At 40.9% G+C, this 16,132-nt stretch overlaps 1 protein-coding gene across 1 annotated transcript; it reads left to right on the plus strand.

Moving 5' to 3' along the window:
- Positions 1-917: 917 nt before the first annotated feature.
- phyhiplb (phytanoyl-CoA 2-hydroxylase interacting protein-like b) lies at positions 918-15,139 on the plus strand. Its single transcript, XM_086259179.1, has 5 exons — positions 918-1,619; positions 9,274-9,470; positions 10,865-11,039; positions 13,000-13,117; positions 14,555-15,139. The coding sequence occupies exons 1-5, from the start codon at positions 1,514-1,516 to the stop codon at positions 15,096-15,098; spliced, it is 1,140 nt and encodes a 379-aa protein (XP_086115305.1). The 5' UTR covers positions 918-1,513; the 3' UTR covers positions 15,099-15,139.
- Positions 15,140-16,132: the final 993 nt, after the last annotated feature.

The following is a 16,132-nucleotide window of genomic DNA, read 5'->3' on the forward strand; positions in this document are numbered from 1 at the left end:
TGGAATCCAAGCGTGGAATATGTTCAAGGCTTTAGTGGTGCGCCTTATATGTTTCCTACTGAATCTGAATGCCATAGTGATTATGAGCTTATCAGGACTTTAATTTGCCTGCCCGCCACAACCCCATTTTTTTAATCCTTCAAGCTGCATGAAAACGCAAGCCAATTACTTTCCTGCAGGCAAATCAAACATTATTATTATTTCCCCCTTTTTAGTTTTGTTAATCTACAATTTTTCTTGTCTGTCTCAACTTCAGAGATGATGATGATGATGCTGTGACAGTGTGTTTCCCCAGAAGAGTTAGGGTGACTCTCCTCTATACGGTTCACTGCACTCCCTCCCTCTTTTTGTGGTTTTAAGCACCATGACTCAAGAGGGGGAATAGACGCAGCTGCAGAATCCGTTGTCCGCTGACTAGATAAGCACTCTGGCCTCTCCTCCGGGCTTCTTGTATAACACTTGAACAAAAACAAATAGAAAGTGACACCTCCTCAGTCTGATGCTCCCATGTGGAGCATGGAGACGAGGGAAGACTGCTTTAGGAGATATAAGAATGAGAATGACTCCATGATGATGAGCCACAACTTCTGTATAATCAAATGCTGTTATTAAAGGCAGCCTGAAGCCTTGCTTAGCCACAGTGTGGTCTACGCCTGCACTTGACCTTCCTGTTCCTGGGAGGCACTGATAAAAAAGGGTGTAGAGGTCTAATGGAGATAATTACACACCCACACCCAGTATAAAGTGTGGTTTTCTGGCTATGATATGTTATTATGCGCCAACATGTCTAAAGAGCGAGAGGATTCGTCACCTAAATGGAAAAGCAGAGGTAAGCCTGGTCATTCGTTATGTCCTGCAGCATGTCAGAGTCGTCCCACTGCTCATTACCGCCTGGACCACTTGCACCTGCGCTCCTGCACAAAAAGGGGACTACACCTCACCAAATAAGGACATGTGAGAGCCTCGTTGGGGATGACGTTAAACGTGAAATGGGGAAGAACGGGAGCGCGTGGACCGTTTAGATGAGGGACCTAACGTGGAAAAGGAACGCCGAGCTAATCTGGTTACATAAGAAGCCATTGTATTTCCAGAACGTCTCTGCGCTAATCTGCTGAACTATTCATGCTCAACTGTCCCGCGGCGGCGTAACATACAGGACGGGCGCGCGCACACTTGTGGCTCTGAAGGCTCAGAAGCTTCTTCTGCTTTTGGCAGCGTGTGAAACAAGATAAATACATACAGTGATATACGTTCACGGATCCCCGCAAAAGCTGCCATGCCTCATTTTGCAACTGGCGGCGTGTGCTGCTCGCGCCCGTGACGATTCCGCTGACGCGCCAATAGCCGCACCACCCCAGAGAGACAGAGGAGAGCTGCGAGCGACTGACTGGACACCAGTCTCTCTTTCTCTTTCTTTTCCCACCCCTTAACGACCGCGGACGGACGCCTTCTGCTGTGCAAAACCCGTGGACGAAATTTAAACTACTAACATCATCCAGGCTCTTCTGCAGAGATGGAGGTACCAGGTTTGGCGCACAACATCAGCAGTCCATTAAGTCCCTGCGAGGGGATGATCAAGGACCTAAGCTTGGACGCCATACAGTTATGCGAACGAGATGGTAAGGGGGGATTGTCTGCTTCTCACTGGGGTGCTGACATATCTCCGCATAACGCCAGTGCATTAGGCCGCTTTGTTAGTTTCGGAGTCGCTGCAGGCATGCAGTCAGTTTGTCAGTGTTTGTCTCTGCGTGCTGTATGTACCCTTATTGTGTGGCAGTAATAGGGGCAGCTGGCTCCGCTGGTTCCTCGGATGGATGAATGGATGGTGCGCTTGTGCGTGCTCGGAATAGCTGAGCGTCTTTACAGTGGCAATAAGGTCTTGGCTCAAAATGAATGTGTACTGCTTAACTTGGAGGCAGGAATCTTAGTCTAAATGATGAGTGTCTTGATTTCAGCACCACAGACATGGACAGAGGCCGGCTGCCACCCCGCCTTTAATCGCTAATTCTCTTCCATCTTCCAAAGGAGCTGCCTTTTCCCATGTATGCTCACTTACTGCATGTCATCCTGCAAATTTTATAATTACAAACGAGACGCTCTTTAGTTGCTATCCCACCCCCAGTTCCCATAAAAGTCTCCCCTGCGCTCACGTTTATAATTCATCAAGTCTTCCAGCTGCGCCCGTGCTGTGTGTTGTCTGTGGCTCACTTCTTCGAATCAAAAGTTTTCCGAATATTTATCATTAAACGAAGAGCTGAAACTATTCCCATCATAGAAAACGAGGCTTCATAAACCAGGCTTGCAATGCGAAAATTGACAAGTAGCTGCACGAAGAGGCTTAACCCCGACGCGAATTGAATGGTGGGGAAAGAAAAAAGGCAAGTCATCATCAGGAGAGAATGAGAGGCAGAAACATGGCTGCACCCACATGTGTTCTCAGGCGGTGCAGCCCTACACACCCATCAGTGCAATTACACAGCGCTAATTCCACATCTGCGTCAAGACTCCTGCTCACAGAGGTGCCTCTTAATTAAGATTGGAAATTAATTCACATGAAATATGATCACACCTTTTCATTGTGTAATTGGATTCATTTTTTTTCTTCATAAGTTTCTATGCCAGATTGATTTGTATGTGTACACAGGCTGGTTAGGGCATCCAAGGTGTCAGTGATGTATCTTTATTAAGTCTCCTCGGTCACTGTAAAATCTTTTAGCTGCCAGAGTGTATACCCCTTAGAGCTGATTCTAAACGGTATATACGCGATGCTGCCCGTTTCAAATGATCACTGTGCTAGCCTTTGTGCTTTCTGTGCTGCAGGTTTACTGCTGAGCCAAAACAGCCACTTTCTTAGTTTCCAAGAAGGCTACTCAGTGTAAATATTATCTGTGTGTGTCCTTGAGACACCCACATACTCTGTTTATGAAGCAACACAGTGACAATGTCCACCTTCTGTGCGAATTCTTCAGGACAAGTAGTTGTTCTTGTACAAGTATTGTCAATGGGTTAGTTGAAACTGTTTATAATGTGTCTGATAGGAACAAACGCCCCGAGTACTGTGGACAAAACTTGAACTTCATGAAGAGATTAGGAAAAAACAATTTATGTATGGATTTTTGTGCAGATTATCTTCATACTCCCATAAATATTTAGTGTTGCCACATTAAGGTGGAGCACATCTGTAAAACTACAGATTTCAGCTTGTTTGGATAACTTTCTTTCTTTTTTAAGAATGGTTTGTAGATTTTTCCCAGTCTCTGAATTTTATCACCTGAGCCTCATATTATATTATATTATATTATATTATATTATATTTTATTATATAGTTTGCACTGTCCCAGCCACACCCTTTCTAAAAGACTGGATCACTCGCTCTTACCTTTCCTGGAAATGGATTGTTATCTTATCCAATCAATGCGTACATTTTTCTCAAGGTCCGCATTCATTTCACTGTTCCACAGCTTTCTAAATTTATCTTCCAAATCATTAATATTTTATTATCAGATGAGAGGCTTCTATGCCTATGCTGACCCAGCAGATGGGTGCATATAGCTTCAGTAGGCTTACTGTCTGTGGGAAAGGGCACTCTCCAACACAGTGAAGACTGTTTGGGAATTTCAGTGCACAAAAGGAATGGTCGGACACAAGTCGTTTCTGTGTGTCCAGTTTTAGACGGGGTGTTAATGGTTCAGTTTAGTGATGGGGCTGTGACATGAGTAGGTGGGTGTGGGGCAAGTTTTGCTGAGAATGAAGAGTAGTACAAGTCACAGCATCAGCTCATGTGAGCAGAGTTTGTCTGCTGGTGTTCTCCATAGTCTATGGATCGCTCCCCCGATGCTGTGCTGGATAAATTTGTCACCAACCCCTGTAAGGCTGACAAGGACCACCATTTTGATTTTATATCCACAGTTAATACGCATTTGCAGAACGTAATCAAATCCACGCTGCATGTCTCACATGGCCTTTGTGCCGTACCCGCTGATGTGATGAAGTTGCCATGATGGATGGCTGCTATTAATGCAACTAAGCAGTGTGACTGTGCTCTTTGAAATCTCTCTGAAACAGCGGTAACATACTAGCATGCGCATTTCCAGAATGGACAGGTGCACTGATAAGTCAATACATGGATGCATTTTTAATCCCTTGACAGTGGACCTGAGAACATCATGAAATTGTTCTGAGATCAAGCTGGCAGTGAAGGACTGAAAGTCTTTATAAAGATAGCTGTTGTCCTCCTAAATCAAGCAATTTCTTTTTTTTTTCTAGCTCAATCAACTGAATTTTTTTTCTTATTCCAACAGCTGACAAACCCTTTTTGAAATTACTGACATTATCACCAGTCACGTGTTTACTGCTAACAGTAAATTTCAGAATGCTAAAATGATCAATTGAAAATAGGAACAAAGATATAAAGTTTCATTATGTTCATTTTTTATTAGCTCAAACATGCTGTGTCACAGTCGAGCAGGGCTGGAGTCAATGAGTGAAAGTAGCGATGCTCCTTGTGGTCATACAGACATATTCTTGGAATCAAAGCTACATCCACTAACAATTTCTATCCAAAACACTTCTGCAGAGCCATTTCTCTATGGCCTTTTCTCCTACACACACTCACTCGAACGGTGCAGCCATCCATTTAAATTTTTGGTGCGTGGCTCCAGTCATTCACATCTGCGAAAATGGCTATAGACTCCTGTGATTAAAAAATACTCTGTGGACACACGGAAAAGCCTATCCAGTATGTATCAACATGATACAACAGCAGGTCTGCCTTATGTCATACAGCGTCATCTGAGTAAGCTGGCATTTTAGTTTGGCTGTGTTCACTGTGAGCAGTTGTGTCTCATGACTGTGCTGGCAAGAGTTGGAGGTACATATTATGCAGTCACTTATTGACCGTGTAACATATTCACTTGCACTTGACCGCTCTACGAGATGCTTCAAAGCATCATTGATAACAGTGGCGTCTGACCTTGAAAAGCCACTGCAAACATTTATGCTTATTTTTCTTTCTTTTTTCACTGCTGGTATACAAAAATCCCTCGCTGCAGAAACTCAAAACATGAAATGTAAAAAAACACAAGTCTGAGATTTGGAGATTCATATTTTGTGCAAATGAGCACTGATGATTCATTCTGGTCTCTGAAAAGTCTTTAAAAAACCCCTCTGTATTGATTTTGTTGATTTTGAACCTACTTAACTAAAGACTGCATTATTAAATTATCGTTACTCATCTTTGTTTGGTGTTCGGGGGCTTACTGATGTCTAAAAGGTGGAACATAGACTGCGTAACCTGATGAACGGGGCATTGTTTAACTCACTCTGAGAGAAAGATGTTTTTCCGTTGGCGGCTTCTCTCACTCCCAGCATGATCTCTGTCCCGGTCTAGCCTGTGCATTGAGAAGAACAAAGGCGTGATTTTTTTTTTTCTTTTCTTTTTTTTGCAAGCATCTATGCCTAGTGTCTGTTGTGTTGCTCATGTCTGCAGATCAATTTTACATCGAGCACTGCAACTTAAAATGTAGGAGGCTTGTCTGTCTGAGTACCTACTTGTGCACTCAGAAACAATAATCCGACATACAGTGCTCAGAAATGTGTTGTTGTTTTTTTTATCATTAAACTTGATTGAAAGTTTATTTGTTTTGAATTCAAGAAGTTTCAAATGGAAGCATAATGTAGTCTCACATCATGGAAACTCCAACCACCAAGAGAGTTCATTTACATTGCTTAAATGGTCTAAATGGAAATCAAATCACTTTCCTCTTGCTGGTAAAGAGTGCCAACAAGTAATTTATAATTTGGAGGCAGGTGTGACTGGAACAAATCCCACCATAAAGAGCCATTAGGATGGCTCCATGTATGCATGTTAACAAGATTTATATTGATCCTTCTGCACTATTGCTTTTCCCTGTGGCGTTAGACTGTTTGCACAGTAAAAGGGCAATAACCAATATGGTCCATTTCTTAAACTCGTCTGAGGCTTTTCATCTTTTAAGATTGTTTTTGTTTTTTCTATAGGGCCGATATTTCCGTGGCCTGCTCTTTGGTGCTCTGCTGTGCATCTACAGATCTTGCATGTTATTTTGAACTCCCGGTGCATATGTGCACAGCATGAGTAATCTGTGCTCATAAGCTCTCAAGCATTTGCTCCAAAACAGACTCTTGTCTTGCTTGATAAAGATCAAGCAAAATTTCGCCCCCTCCTAATAAACAGCATAAGGAAATGGAGTAAATCGACAGAAAATAACAGCGGCTTATTACAGTATATTGTGTTAAAAATTATGATTCAGCAAAATGAACACTGGCGTCAAACATAGCACGTTAATTTAAAAAGGAGGGAGGTTTTAGTCTTCCTGAGCAAAGCCATGAAAGGTTCTGCTTTCTCCCTTACCGCCTGACCTTCATCCCGTTTGGTGTTCTTCATCATTCGTCTTGTGCTCTTGCAGCCCCAGAGGATTCAGACCTGAGCTTAACACTGGCTCTGACAAAGCTGGTGAACACAAGATTAGCTAGATTAGCTGGTATCAGTTAGATATCATTTATTCATTTTAGCCTCTTTTGGGGTTTTTTGTTTTTGTATATTTTGCACACGTCACTCTTCAACCTAACCAATTCAAAGCCAAACTTCACCTCTTTCTCCTTTTAACCTGTCAATTGTCTGTATATATGTCTATAGCTCTTCACATTAGTACCATTTCCTTTTCCCTTCAGCTTTCAGAGCTTGTTTTCCCTAATAGCACAACCTTTACTGTGACTGAGTTGCCTCAATAGTGTTCTGTAGGTGATTTCTGACTGCATTTGGAAAGCTTCACTGCCTCAGTGTAATGCTCTTCATCTGCAGGTTAATTAGGAGAGCATTAGAGTAAACGAGGTAAATGAGTATTGTGGAGTTGCAGAGAGATGGGAGGGCAAAGACCTGCATGGGGTCTAGTTTTTAGTGAAAACATCAATGTTGACATTAACAATTTAGGGAGCAGAGGACAACACAGCGAGTGAGCTAGCAGGTTTTCCATCTTTGATGTTTGATGTCGGTTAATGTTTACAGTTGTATACTGAAGGTGGCCAGAATTAGAGAATTGTTTATTTGCACAGTATTTTTATAAGCAGGCTTCATTTTACATTTGAAAATCTATAAGAAATCCTTGCCATTGTTTCACTTCCTTTGGGGTATATTTCATCTTTTGCTGACATGAATGTCAGAGAATGACAACAGGCCTGGTAGTTTTCTTGAATCTGTTAAAGGTCAGCAAACAAAGTCTCAGGTGGGACTTTATGTAAGCTTCATGTGCTTACATCACTGTCTGCTCTGTGCTGACTCGGTGGAGCGTTTTCTGTCAAAGGTCCGCGTCGTCACGTCTTCCGTTCACTCTCTCTGTCTGGTCTGAGCCAAACCTATCAGCTCAGTGTGTTTAAGTATAATGAGATGGACTTTAAAAGCAATAGGATGAGGTGGTTTCACAAATCAAAGAAGCGCAGTAGGGCCAAGCATGATCGTACAGTCAGTCATGCTGGATCGGGTTATGATTTAACATCTGGTATCTTTACATATTTACATATGCAGGATCCTTTTCCCATAGGTCCCAAAAAAGTCCGGGTCATGACATGTTGGTAGAGATAATAAATGTTATGTCCAAATGCAATAACTTAGTCATGCAAAGGTCCTTGCACTAAAGTCCACAACATGTGTTACGTTTTAATTAAAATGAGCAACAGTTTTGCCCAAGTGTGTAACAGGAGGTCTTTTTAAATCGAAGATGATGGTAATCAGCTAGTTGTGATTAGAAACTAGTGATTAGGACAAAAGTAAGTAGGGGGTCTGGTCTGGTGTGATTTAATGTGGTGATGAAGGACATAAATGTGCCTCCTAATGGATTTTTTTTTTTTTCTAAATTGGTCAGAAGTCATGATTTTAGAAGGTAAAAAAGGTTCTTAAAATGAATCAGTCTACCGATGCTCTACTGCTAGTGTTGTATGGAGGTGAGGCAGGAGTGTCCACACTACCAATTATAGGATTAGTCTTTTATCTCGCTCCCTCTCATTTGATGAACAGAGATAGTTTTTTATGCTTCACTGGTTCTGCCATTGTTGACACTGTATTGAATCCAACCATGTTTCGAATCACTCCCAAACACCGCATTCTTGAATTTTACTCTTGTTTAGACCCCAGAGCATACACAGAAAACACATTGTTGCCGTGCCAAGTGGGCGTCCCATAGTGTGACGCAAAGTCTATATTCATCCTAATCTTACAAAGCTCTTATTCAACCCGGTTTTGACATTTCATTAGCCTCTCTGTGCACTTTGGGTAGAAAGCCTTTGCTACATGTTACAGTGGCCTATAGTGCGTGACATCTATGCAGCTCAGATAAAATTGAGATTTATTCATTTCTTTGAATGAGAGCAATGGAAGCTTTTTGTCTTAGTCAAATACACTAGGTACTGGGTATGAAAATGTAGCATGTAGCTTAAACCAGAATTGCATTTTCCTTATTTCCCAGAGCACAGAAGCCACACCCACCTGCTGGAATCTTTTGTTTCCAAAGGGGCAGCCAGTCAGAAAAACAAAGATGGATAAATAAGATATTTAAGGATCACTTTTAGTCATGTAAAGTGAGTCTAATAGTGCACAAGATAACAAACATAGATTTGGAAATTGACATAATGGGCCTCCGTTAAAGAAGAAAGAGGAAAGAAAAAAGCTCCTCTGACATTCACTGGCATTTTAAATGTTATGGTTCTGGGCTTATGTGCAGGGCCTGCACTGTGACAGCTGTGTTTTATCCTTAAAACTGATCATAAACAGACCAATCTGTGCCAAGACGAGAGGGGATTCAAGCATTTAAAATATTTAATGGCGCATATGTTCTGGAGAGCTGATAGGTGTACATGTGTAGAGGGACTGATGTGTTGCCATGGAAACACACTGTATACGGCAGTCAGTAACGCAGCAGGTTTTTGTGTGTGACTGTGACATGGTGGCTATATTACCCAGTGTGCTGCCAGTGGAATAATTCCTGCTATATGTTTAGGTATAGCGGGAGTAAGTTAGGTTTAAAGGTGTACTGATGACTTGATGCGGTTATAATGATGATTTGTCACTGGTCAATGTGTCTTCAGACATAGATCATCAAATAATTTAAGTGCTAGGAGACACAACTATTATTGTATAAAATGTAAACCAGAACCTGATGTTTATTCAGAGGATTTCTAGACTAAATTTGAACCACATCGTTTCATTATGGTGTCTTTTTTTTCCTCTCCTGGACTGTGCAGGAAGTAAATCCCAGGACGGCAGCATCTCTGAGATGGAGGAGCTCCCAGTTCCTCAGAACATCAAGATTAGCAACATCACCTGTGACTCTTTCAAGATCTGCTGGGACATGGAGGCACGCAGCAAGGAGCGCATCACGCACTATTTCATTGACCTGAACAAGAAGGAGAACAAAAACTCAAACAAGTTCAAACACAAGGTAATGCTCAAGTAAGGGAGGCGCATAAATACCATTTAAAGATTTCAGTGCTATTGTTATAGCAAAGGCAGCAAATATTGAATTTCAGCAGAAAGGGAAAAACTCCAGGCACAGCACAGCCATCTGCTACGACCGGCTGAGGGATGAGGGGGAAAGAGAAGAGAGCAAAGAGAGCATCTTTAACCAAATGATTTTAAAAAAAGCAATTTTACATTTTATTATTTAACCAGCTAATCGTTTCCTTTCGGTTGAATCCTTTTTTAAAAGCAGGTCTCCGGGCCAGAGGTGTGCAACAGCAACTATGAGCAATATAAGACAGCTGTTACACATGTTGCACAAAAGCAGTATATTCATATTTTTGCCAGCACAAAGGAAAGCAACAGCTGTATAGTTCTGCATGAATACAGGCAATACTTTGCACAACAGTTATTAAAATATATTAAACCACTGCTGTACATTTCCATTATTATTCTTGTTTAATAATTATACTCTATAATCTGCCATAAACCTAAATCTATTCATATTTTATGAACAGTTAATTAAATTATAGTATTAAATTCAAATTTTCTGAGAAACCTGTGGCTTAGAAAAAAAACTCTGCTCAATTTGATGTTTTTGATGAAACTTCAGTTAATTCTACATTTCTTCTACTTCTGACAGAAGAATGAGCTTTTCACCTTAATTATCATACTGTCAGTAGTGCTTTAGATAGATGTTGCCGTGCTCTAAACATCTAGTGTAATGCTAATTATTGATCTTTGTAAACAGAAATGATTAGTGTTGACACTGTTTTACCTCAAGACGACCTTACCTTTTCATGCTTGAGGCAAGATGAACTCATTTCAAGGTGGTTTTGTTCAAAGAATCCACGGTCAGCTGTCACTTTGAGCTCTGAAAGGCTAGTACCGCTCTCACAGCCTTCTCTGCCAGCTCGTTCGCGACGCAGTCAAGAGTCTGGTTTGATAATCTTATCGACTTGTGTCATCAGCCTCCTCACACTGCTGGGGCTGTGTCACTGAGTGTTTCTCCTTTCTGCTCTGGAGTAGCAGGCGACCCCATACTAATGTTTTGATTTTGGCGCAGGAGCAGTGTCGGTGGGTTGATGGGCTGACTCTGTTGCTAGGCAGGGGCTCTTGGTCCAATCAATGAGCTGCTATGGCCCACCGATTTTTGGGTTGTGGGGGGTTGTTGTTGGGGGTGAAGTGTATAGTTTACATTTACACAAATGAGAAGCCGTGGCTGCTACCTGCAGCCAGTAACATAGGGTAATATATCTATGTGTGTGGCTACAAGTGTCTTTATAAGGAGTTTCTTTCTGACTAATTCCTTCCTGCCAACACTCACTCACTTTTTCCATTCCACTCTGTCCTCTTTTACTCCTTCCATCCCTCCAGGATGTTCCTACCAAACTGGTGGCCAAGGCAGTACCCCTGCCCATGACGGTCCGGGGCCACTGGTTCCTGAGCCCACGCACAGAGTACACAGTGGCTGTCCAGACTGCATCAAAACAGGCTGATGGGGACTACTCCGTGTCTGAGTGGAGCGAAATTATTGAATTCTGCACTGCTGGTGAGGAATATGGTGCTTTGATGAATGCATGCACTTCTAGGATATGTGACATCAGTCTTGGCTTTAATTTTGGGTGAGCCTGAGTTAATTATAGAGAACGATAATGGAAGAGAGAAGAGTACAATGGAGTAAAGGCTAGAGCATTAATGAGGGAGAAGGTAAGAGGGAAGCTAATATACGGAGTGGAAGGAAAGGATTATAACAAAGAAGGGCTGAGAGGAGCTGTGCTGTTTATCTCCTGATGCAGAGGTCTCGGAGTTCAACGTCATTGTCTGGGGACCAGGATGGGGGAAGGGAGGTATGGCATGGGTGGATGAGGAGGGACATCACTGGGGTTAATGATGTCCAATTCCAGTTTAGGGTGATTGTTGCATCTCACTTTCTCTACACTTTGAAGTGCCAAATAACTTGAGCGTCAACACTCATGATAGCAGAGCAGAGTTATTTATTATAGTTTTTTTATTTTCTAATTAGTCTTTATTTTTATCACCTTGTGACTTTTTGTTTTTAATCCATACTAAAATAATACTTACTAAAAAAGTAGGGCACTAGACCTAATTTCCTCTGCATTTTTATTTTACTTTAATTAGTTGTCAAAGTTCACAAAATTGTTAGTTTACATTTTTTTCAAAAGTTTTTAGTTTTTTCTAGTTTTTATTTTTTATTTAACTAAAATGTGTTTTCACTTCTAGTTTTCATTCTTAGTGTAGTTTTAGTTTATTTTTATTTATTTGTTTTTATTTTATTTAGGACAGTGCATGTTAATGAACATACATGTAAAAAAAAAAATTACATGAATGTAAACATATCAGATTAAAGCCAAGGGCTAATTTCCATCTGTTGTCCATAAAACATAAAAAAATAGACATAATTCATAAAAAATTCATAATTCATTCATAATAAAAACTCCATCACCAAACTCACACATACACACCATTCTATTCCCAAATAAAACATTAAAACTATACAACTTATTCATGATCACACACTTGATTTGTCCATAACCAGTTTAGTATATGTAATCAAAGTATTGGACAAAGAGATATTATAACCTGATGATGGGAAAATATAAAACATAACATTCTGTAAAGTCCATCAAAAATCCAATCTTAAAAAATTAATAGAATTACTAAAATTAGTAAGCTTTATCTTCTGGCAACTGTAATATCAAGACATTATTTTAGGACAATCTATCTAACAGCTGAAATATTTCAGTCTGGACCAAACAGGTGGACTATCAGTGCCTGTAGAACAGCTATACAATCAAATAAAATAGATGAGGAGAGGCAGTTTAAATCTGAAGAAGAATGACAGGCAAGTGAAGAGTGTGAGCTGTGTCACAGTAAGAAGCTGAAGAAGGAGAATGCTAAATGAAGCTGTTGAGCCCGGCACGAGATGCCCGTCCTGTCACCAAAACCAGTCGAACATGTGTTTTGACAAGTTCGATGTCAAATGCATTTTTCCTCTGCACGTAGAAAGCTGCGGCTTTGTGCTCCATCAATCTATATAAAAGTCAGCCTTTTTGACATTAAACATTTACAGTGTCAGGATAAAGCGGATGTCTTCTTTCATTTTCATTCAAGGTACTGAGAATTTTAACCGGTTACCTGTGGTGATGTGTTTGGTGCCTGTGGGAAAATAGCCATGGGGAAAATGCATTCATGATTTTTTTTATATGCTTTGGAGAAAGTCCACTCCCCGTTGAGTACATCCATTTATCGAAAATGTTTTTGGGCTTCATGGTGAGTCATATCTAAATGGAAAAGTTAAAGATGGAAAAATGCCAGGATCCTTAATGCATGGTTCATATTTCATCCTAACCGGTGGGTCTCGTTTTGTTTTTTTAATGTTTACATTTACTAATACTAATGGCATTAATGACAAAATGCTGATAGCATGTATACAGATTTCTAATCTGCTTTTGTAGAAATCATTTTTACAAAAATGTTTCTTTCTCCAGATTACTCCACAGTGCATCTAAACCAGCTGCTGGAGAAGGCGGAGGTCATTGCTGGGCGGATGCTGCCTTTCTCTGTCTTCTACAGAAACCAGAATAAAGAGTACTTTGATCATGCCAGGTGGGCATAACTTTATGATTTTCTTCTTTATTACATTACAAAGAAAGAAGTTAAAGCCTGGACCTAACTGAGCTTCCATGTCATTCTGTATCTAAAGAGTTGGCTGTTATATTGTTGGGTTAACACATCTGCCAACTTGCATGGCTCACTGCAACACACATTTCTAGCAAACTTCTCCGGCTCACTCCTTTCTGGTCATGTTTTATACAATACAGTTTACAAGCATGTGGGTAACATGGTATCAGAAAAATGTGTTGCTCTTCAGCTGCTAAAGCAAAACAAAACCAGATTCAGCTGCATTGGTTTCATGAATCTGCAGAAATAAGTACTCGAGCAGCCAGCCATTTTTCCCCCCAGTAAACAATGCTACGCATGCACATCAAACGAAAAGCCAGGTCTTTCTTCTACACTTTGATTTGTTTGAAAGCTCCATGTAGCTGACAGACAATAGCTGGCAGTTGTTCGGGAATGTAGTCAAAAGAAAAACAAAAATAACACGAGTATGACAGGAAAAGAAGGGATATCTCTGGAGTGGTCTACTACTGTTTACTGAAGCATTGTGCAGCTAGAGTGAACTGATTTTTATCTCGTTTCATGTGAGTGAATTTTCTTCCACTTTTGGCCTCTTTTCTCCTCCTTTTAACGGAGTGACTGTTTTCTCTCCTATCACCCTGTCCCTCAGAGGTAATGCTCACAGCTTAACAAAGCACAGTCTCTGTACTAAAGCCACAGCTTGTGGGCAGTCTTTTGTTGGTGCTACACAGCATGATGTCATCTGGATAGTCATCTCCCTTTTGCTGAGTTGTAGCTGCTACATTGTACCGTGCGCCTGTTAAACTGCGTCATCATGTGGCGAGTAAGAGTACTGACAGTACCGCTCACATGAGGCTCTTAACACTTGTGGTTGGAGCTGAATAGTCCATAAAGCCCATGACAAAGCTTGAAATATGGATATAATAAGAACCTCTGGAGTGATAGCTGTATGAATTGCCGTAATAATTACAGTTCCATTATTGGGACTTTGCTGCTCAGATTCCCTCTGTGGAGAAGAAAGTGTATGCAGCTGCCACAGATGCTTTGAATGTTCAGTTGTTAATCTGAAAGCTGCTTTTGTTTTATAGCAGTTTATCATAATGAAAAAAACCAAACAGCTCATTGGAATATTTTCACCCCCGGGATTCCAATGACACAAACTGGACTAAGCTAAATGTGATTACTATAAAACTTTTTGTATTATGAGGCTCAGTATTCAAGATGTTTTGCATCTTACGCATTCAGTTTATTTCCCATGTGTTACAAATTCCAGAAAATTGCTCTTTCATTTCCAAATTAAAACCTGGTGCCACTCTCTCCAGTATTTACAAAAACTACTTTGATTGCCAGAGAAATGCAAACACAGAATAAAACAGATTTCATTCCTTTGTTTGCAAACTTCAGGGAGGCGCAAGAAAACCGGATGCTGCCCTCTATTAAAGACAACAGTGGCAGCCATGGCTCTCCCATCAGTGGTAAGCTGGAGGGCATCTTTTTCAGCTGCAACACAGAGTTCAACACTGGCAAGCCCCCGCAGGATTCCCCGTATGGTCGCCATCGCTTTGAGGTGCGGGCTGATGCGCTCTTCAACCCTGACACCAACCTGTACTTTGGAGACTTCTACTGTATGTATACAGCCTACCACTATGTGATTCTGGTTCTAGCACCGAAAGGCTCAAGGGGTGATGAGTTTTGTAAGCAGAGGCTTCCTTTGCTCGACATTACCAACAACCGTTTCCTTACCTGCAAGCAGGTTGAAGAGGGTGATGGTGGTTTGGTGTTTCACCACGCCCAAGATGTCATCTTGGAGGTGATCTACACAGAGCCTGTAGACCTATCCTTGGGCACAGTGGCAGAGATCAGTGGGCACCAGCTGATGAGTCTCTCCACAGTAAATGCCAAGAAGGATCCCAGCTGCAAGACCTGCAACATCAGCGTGGGACGCTAGGGGAAACAGCAGAATGTTTAAAAAGAAAAAGAGCGTAGGAGGGGGGGGGGGGGAGTAACTGACCTCTACTCACACAAAGGAAGTCCACATGTACTGATGAAGCAGACCAACACATGCATGAAGCAGATTTAGTAGGCTAACACCAACATATCTCTGACACTGCTCTGTACTCTCAAAAGACCATCATTCCCAAAGAGAAGAGTGGAGAAAAAGACGAAGGTACACCACTCTGACACCTGCACCATTGTCTACTCATCTGAGGGTGGGTTATCCTAATGTTGAAAACAGAAACACATAAAGATATCTTAGGAGTCAGCAGACTGAAATATGTAAACCTGGGACACCGACGACACAGATCCATCTACTCATCCGGCAAGTCACACTTACAAAACCCTTTAACTGTACTAACAAACATGGGCTGCTTCATTTCAATTTCCTGTTGTTTCTCAAATCAGTTGTCCCATACTTTATTGGCCTATGCCTTGCTCTTATAGATATACTGTTAACTGCCCACTGTGTGTGTGGACAATTTCTTTTTTCTGATTACATTGTCTTATTTTATTGTCATTTTTTACGATGTTTGATTGTCATTGAACAGTTGACAAATTGTTTTTACCTCCTCCTAGTGGCATGGACTGGTACTACAATTTTCTAGGGCTGCAGCATCGATAGTCATCTTGATTTATACCAAAGGTATTAAAAACCAGACATAAAACCGCTGTGGAATCTTAACCGTACTAATGCAACAGCCTCTAAAATGTGTATTCACCGAGTCTTTGATGACCAAGAGTGAACTATTTGTTTTAAAAAAAAAAAAAAAAAAAAAGAAAAGCATGATGCAGTTCTGTGCAGCATGAGTTTGAAAGCTGTCAGTACCTCTGTCATAGCAACCTTTTCTGCAACAGTCATTCTTATTTCGTTGTAGTTAGTGCAAAGAAAGAAAGTGGAACCTTAAACTGTGTTTATTAGAATAAATGTGAAAAAATATTTATTTTTATTGATACACTCATATATTATATATAGATATATAGAAA

This window comes from Aulonocara sp. 'chitande type north' Nkhata Bay, linkage group LG13, assembly GCF_057382095.1.
Source record: "Aulonocara sp. 'chitande type north' Nkhata Bay isolate Kocher_YH1m ecotype deep benthic linkage group LG13, A_spYH_male_GT1.1, whole genome shotgun sequence".
Classification (NCBI taxonomy): Eukaryota; Metazoa; Chordata; class Actinopteri; order Cichliformes; family Cichlidae; genus Aulonocara; species Aulonocara sp. 'chitande type north' Nkhata Bay.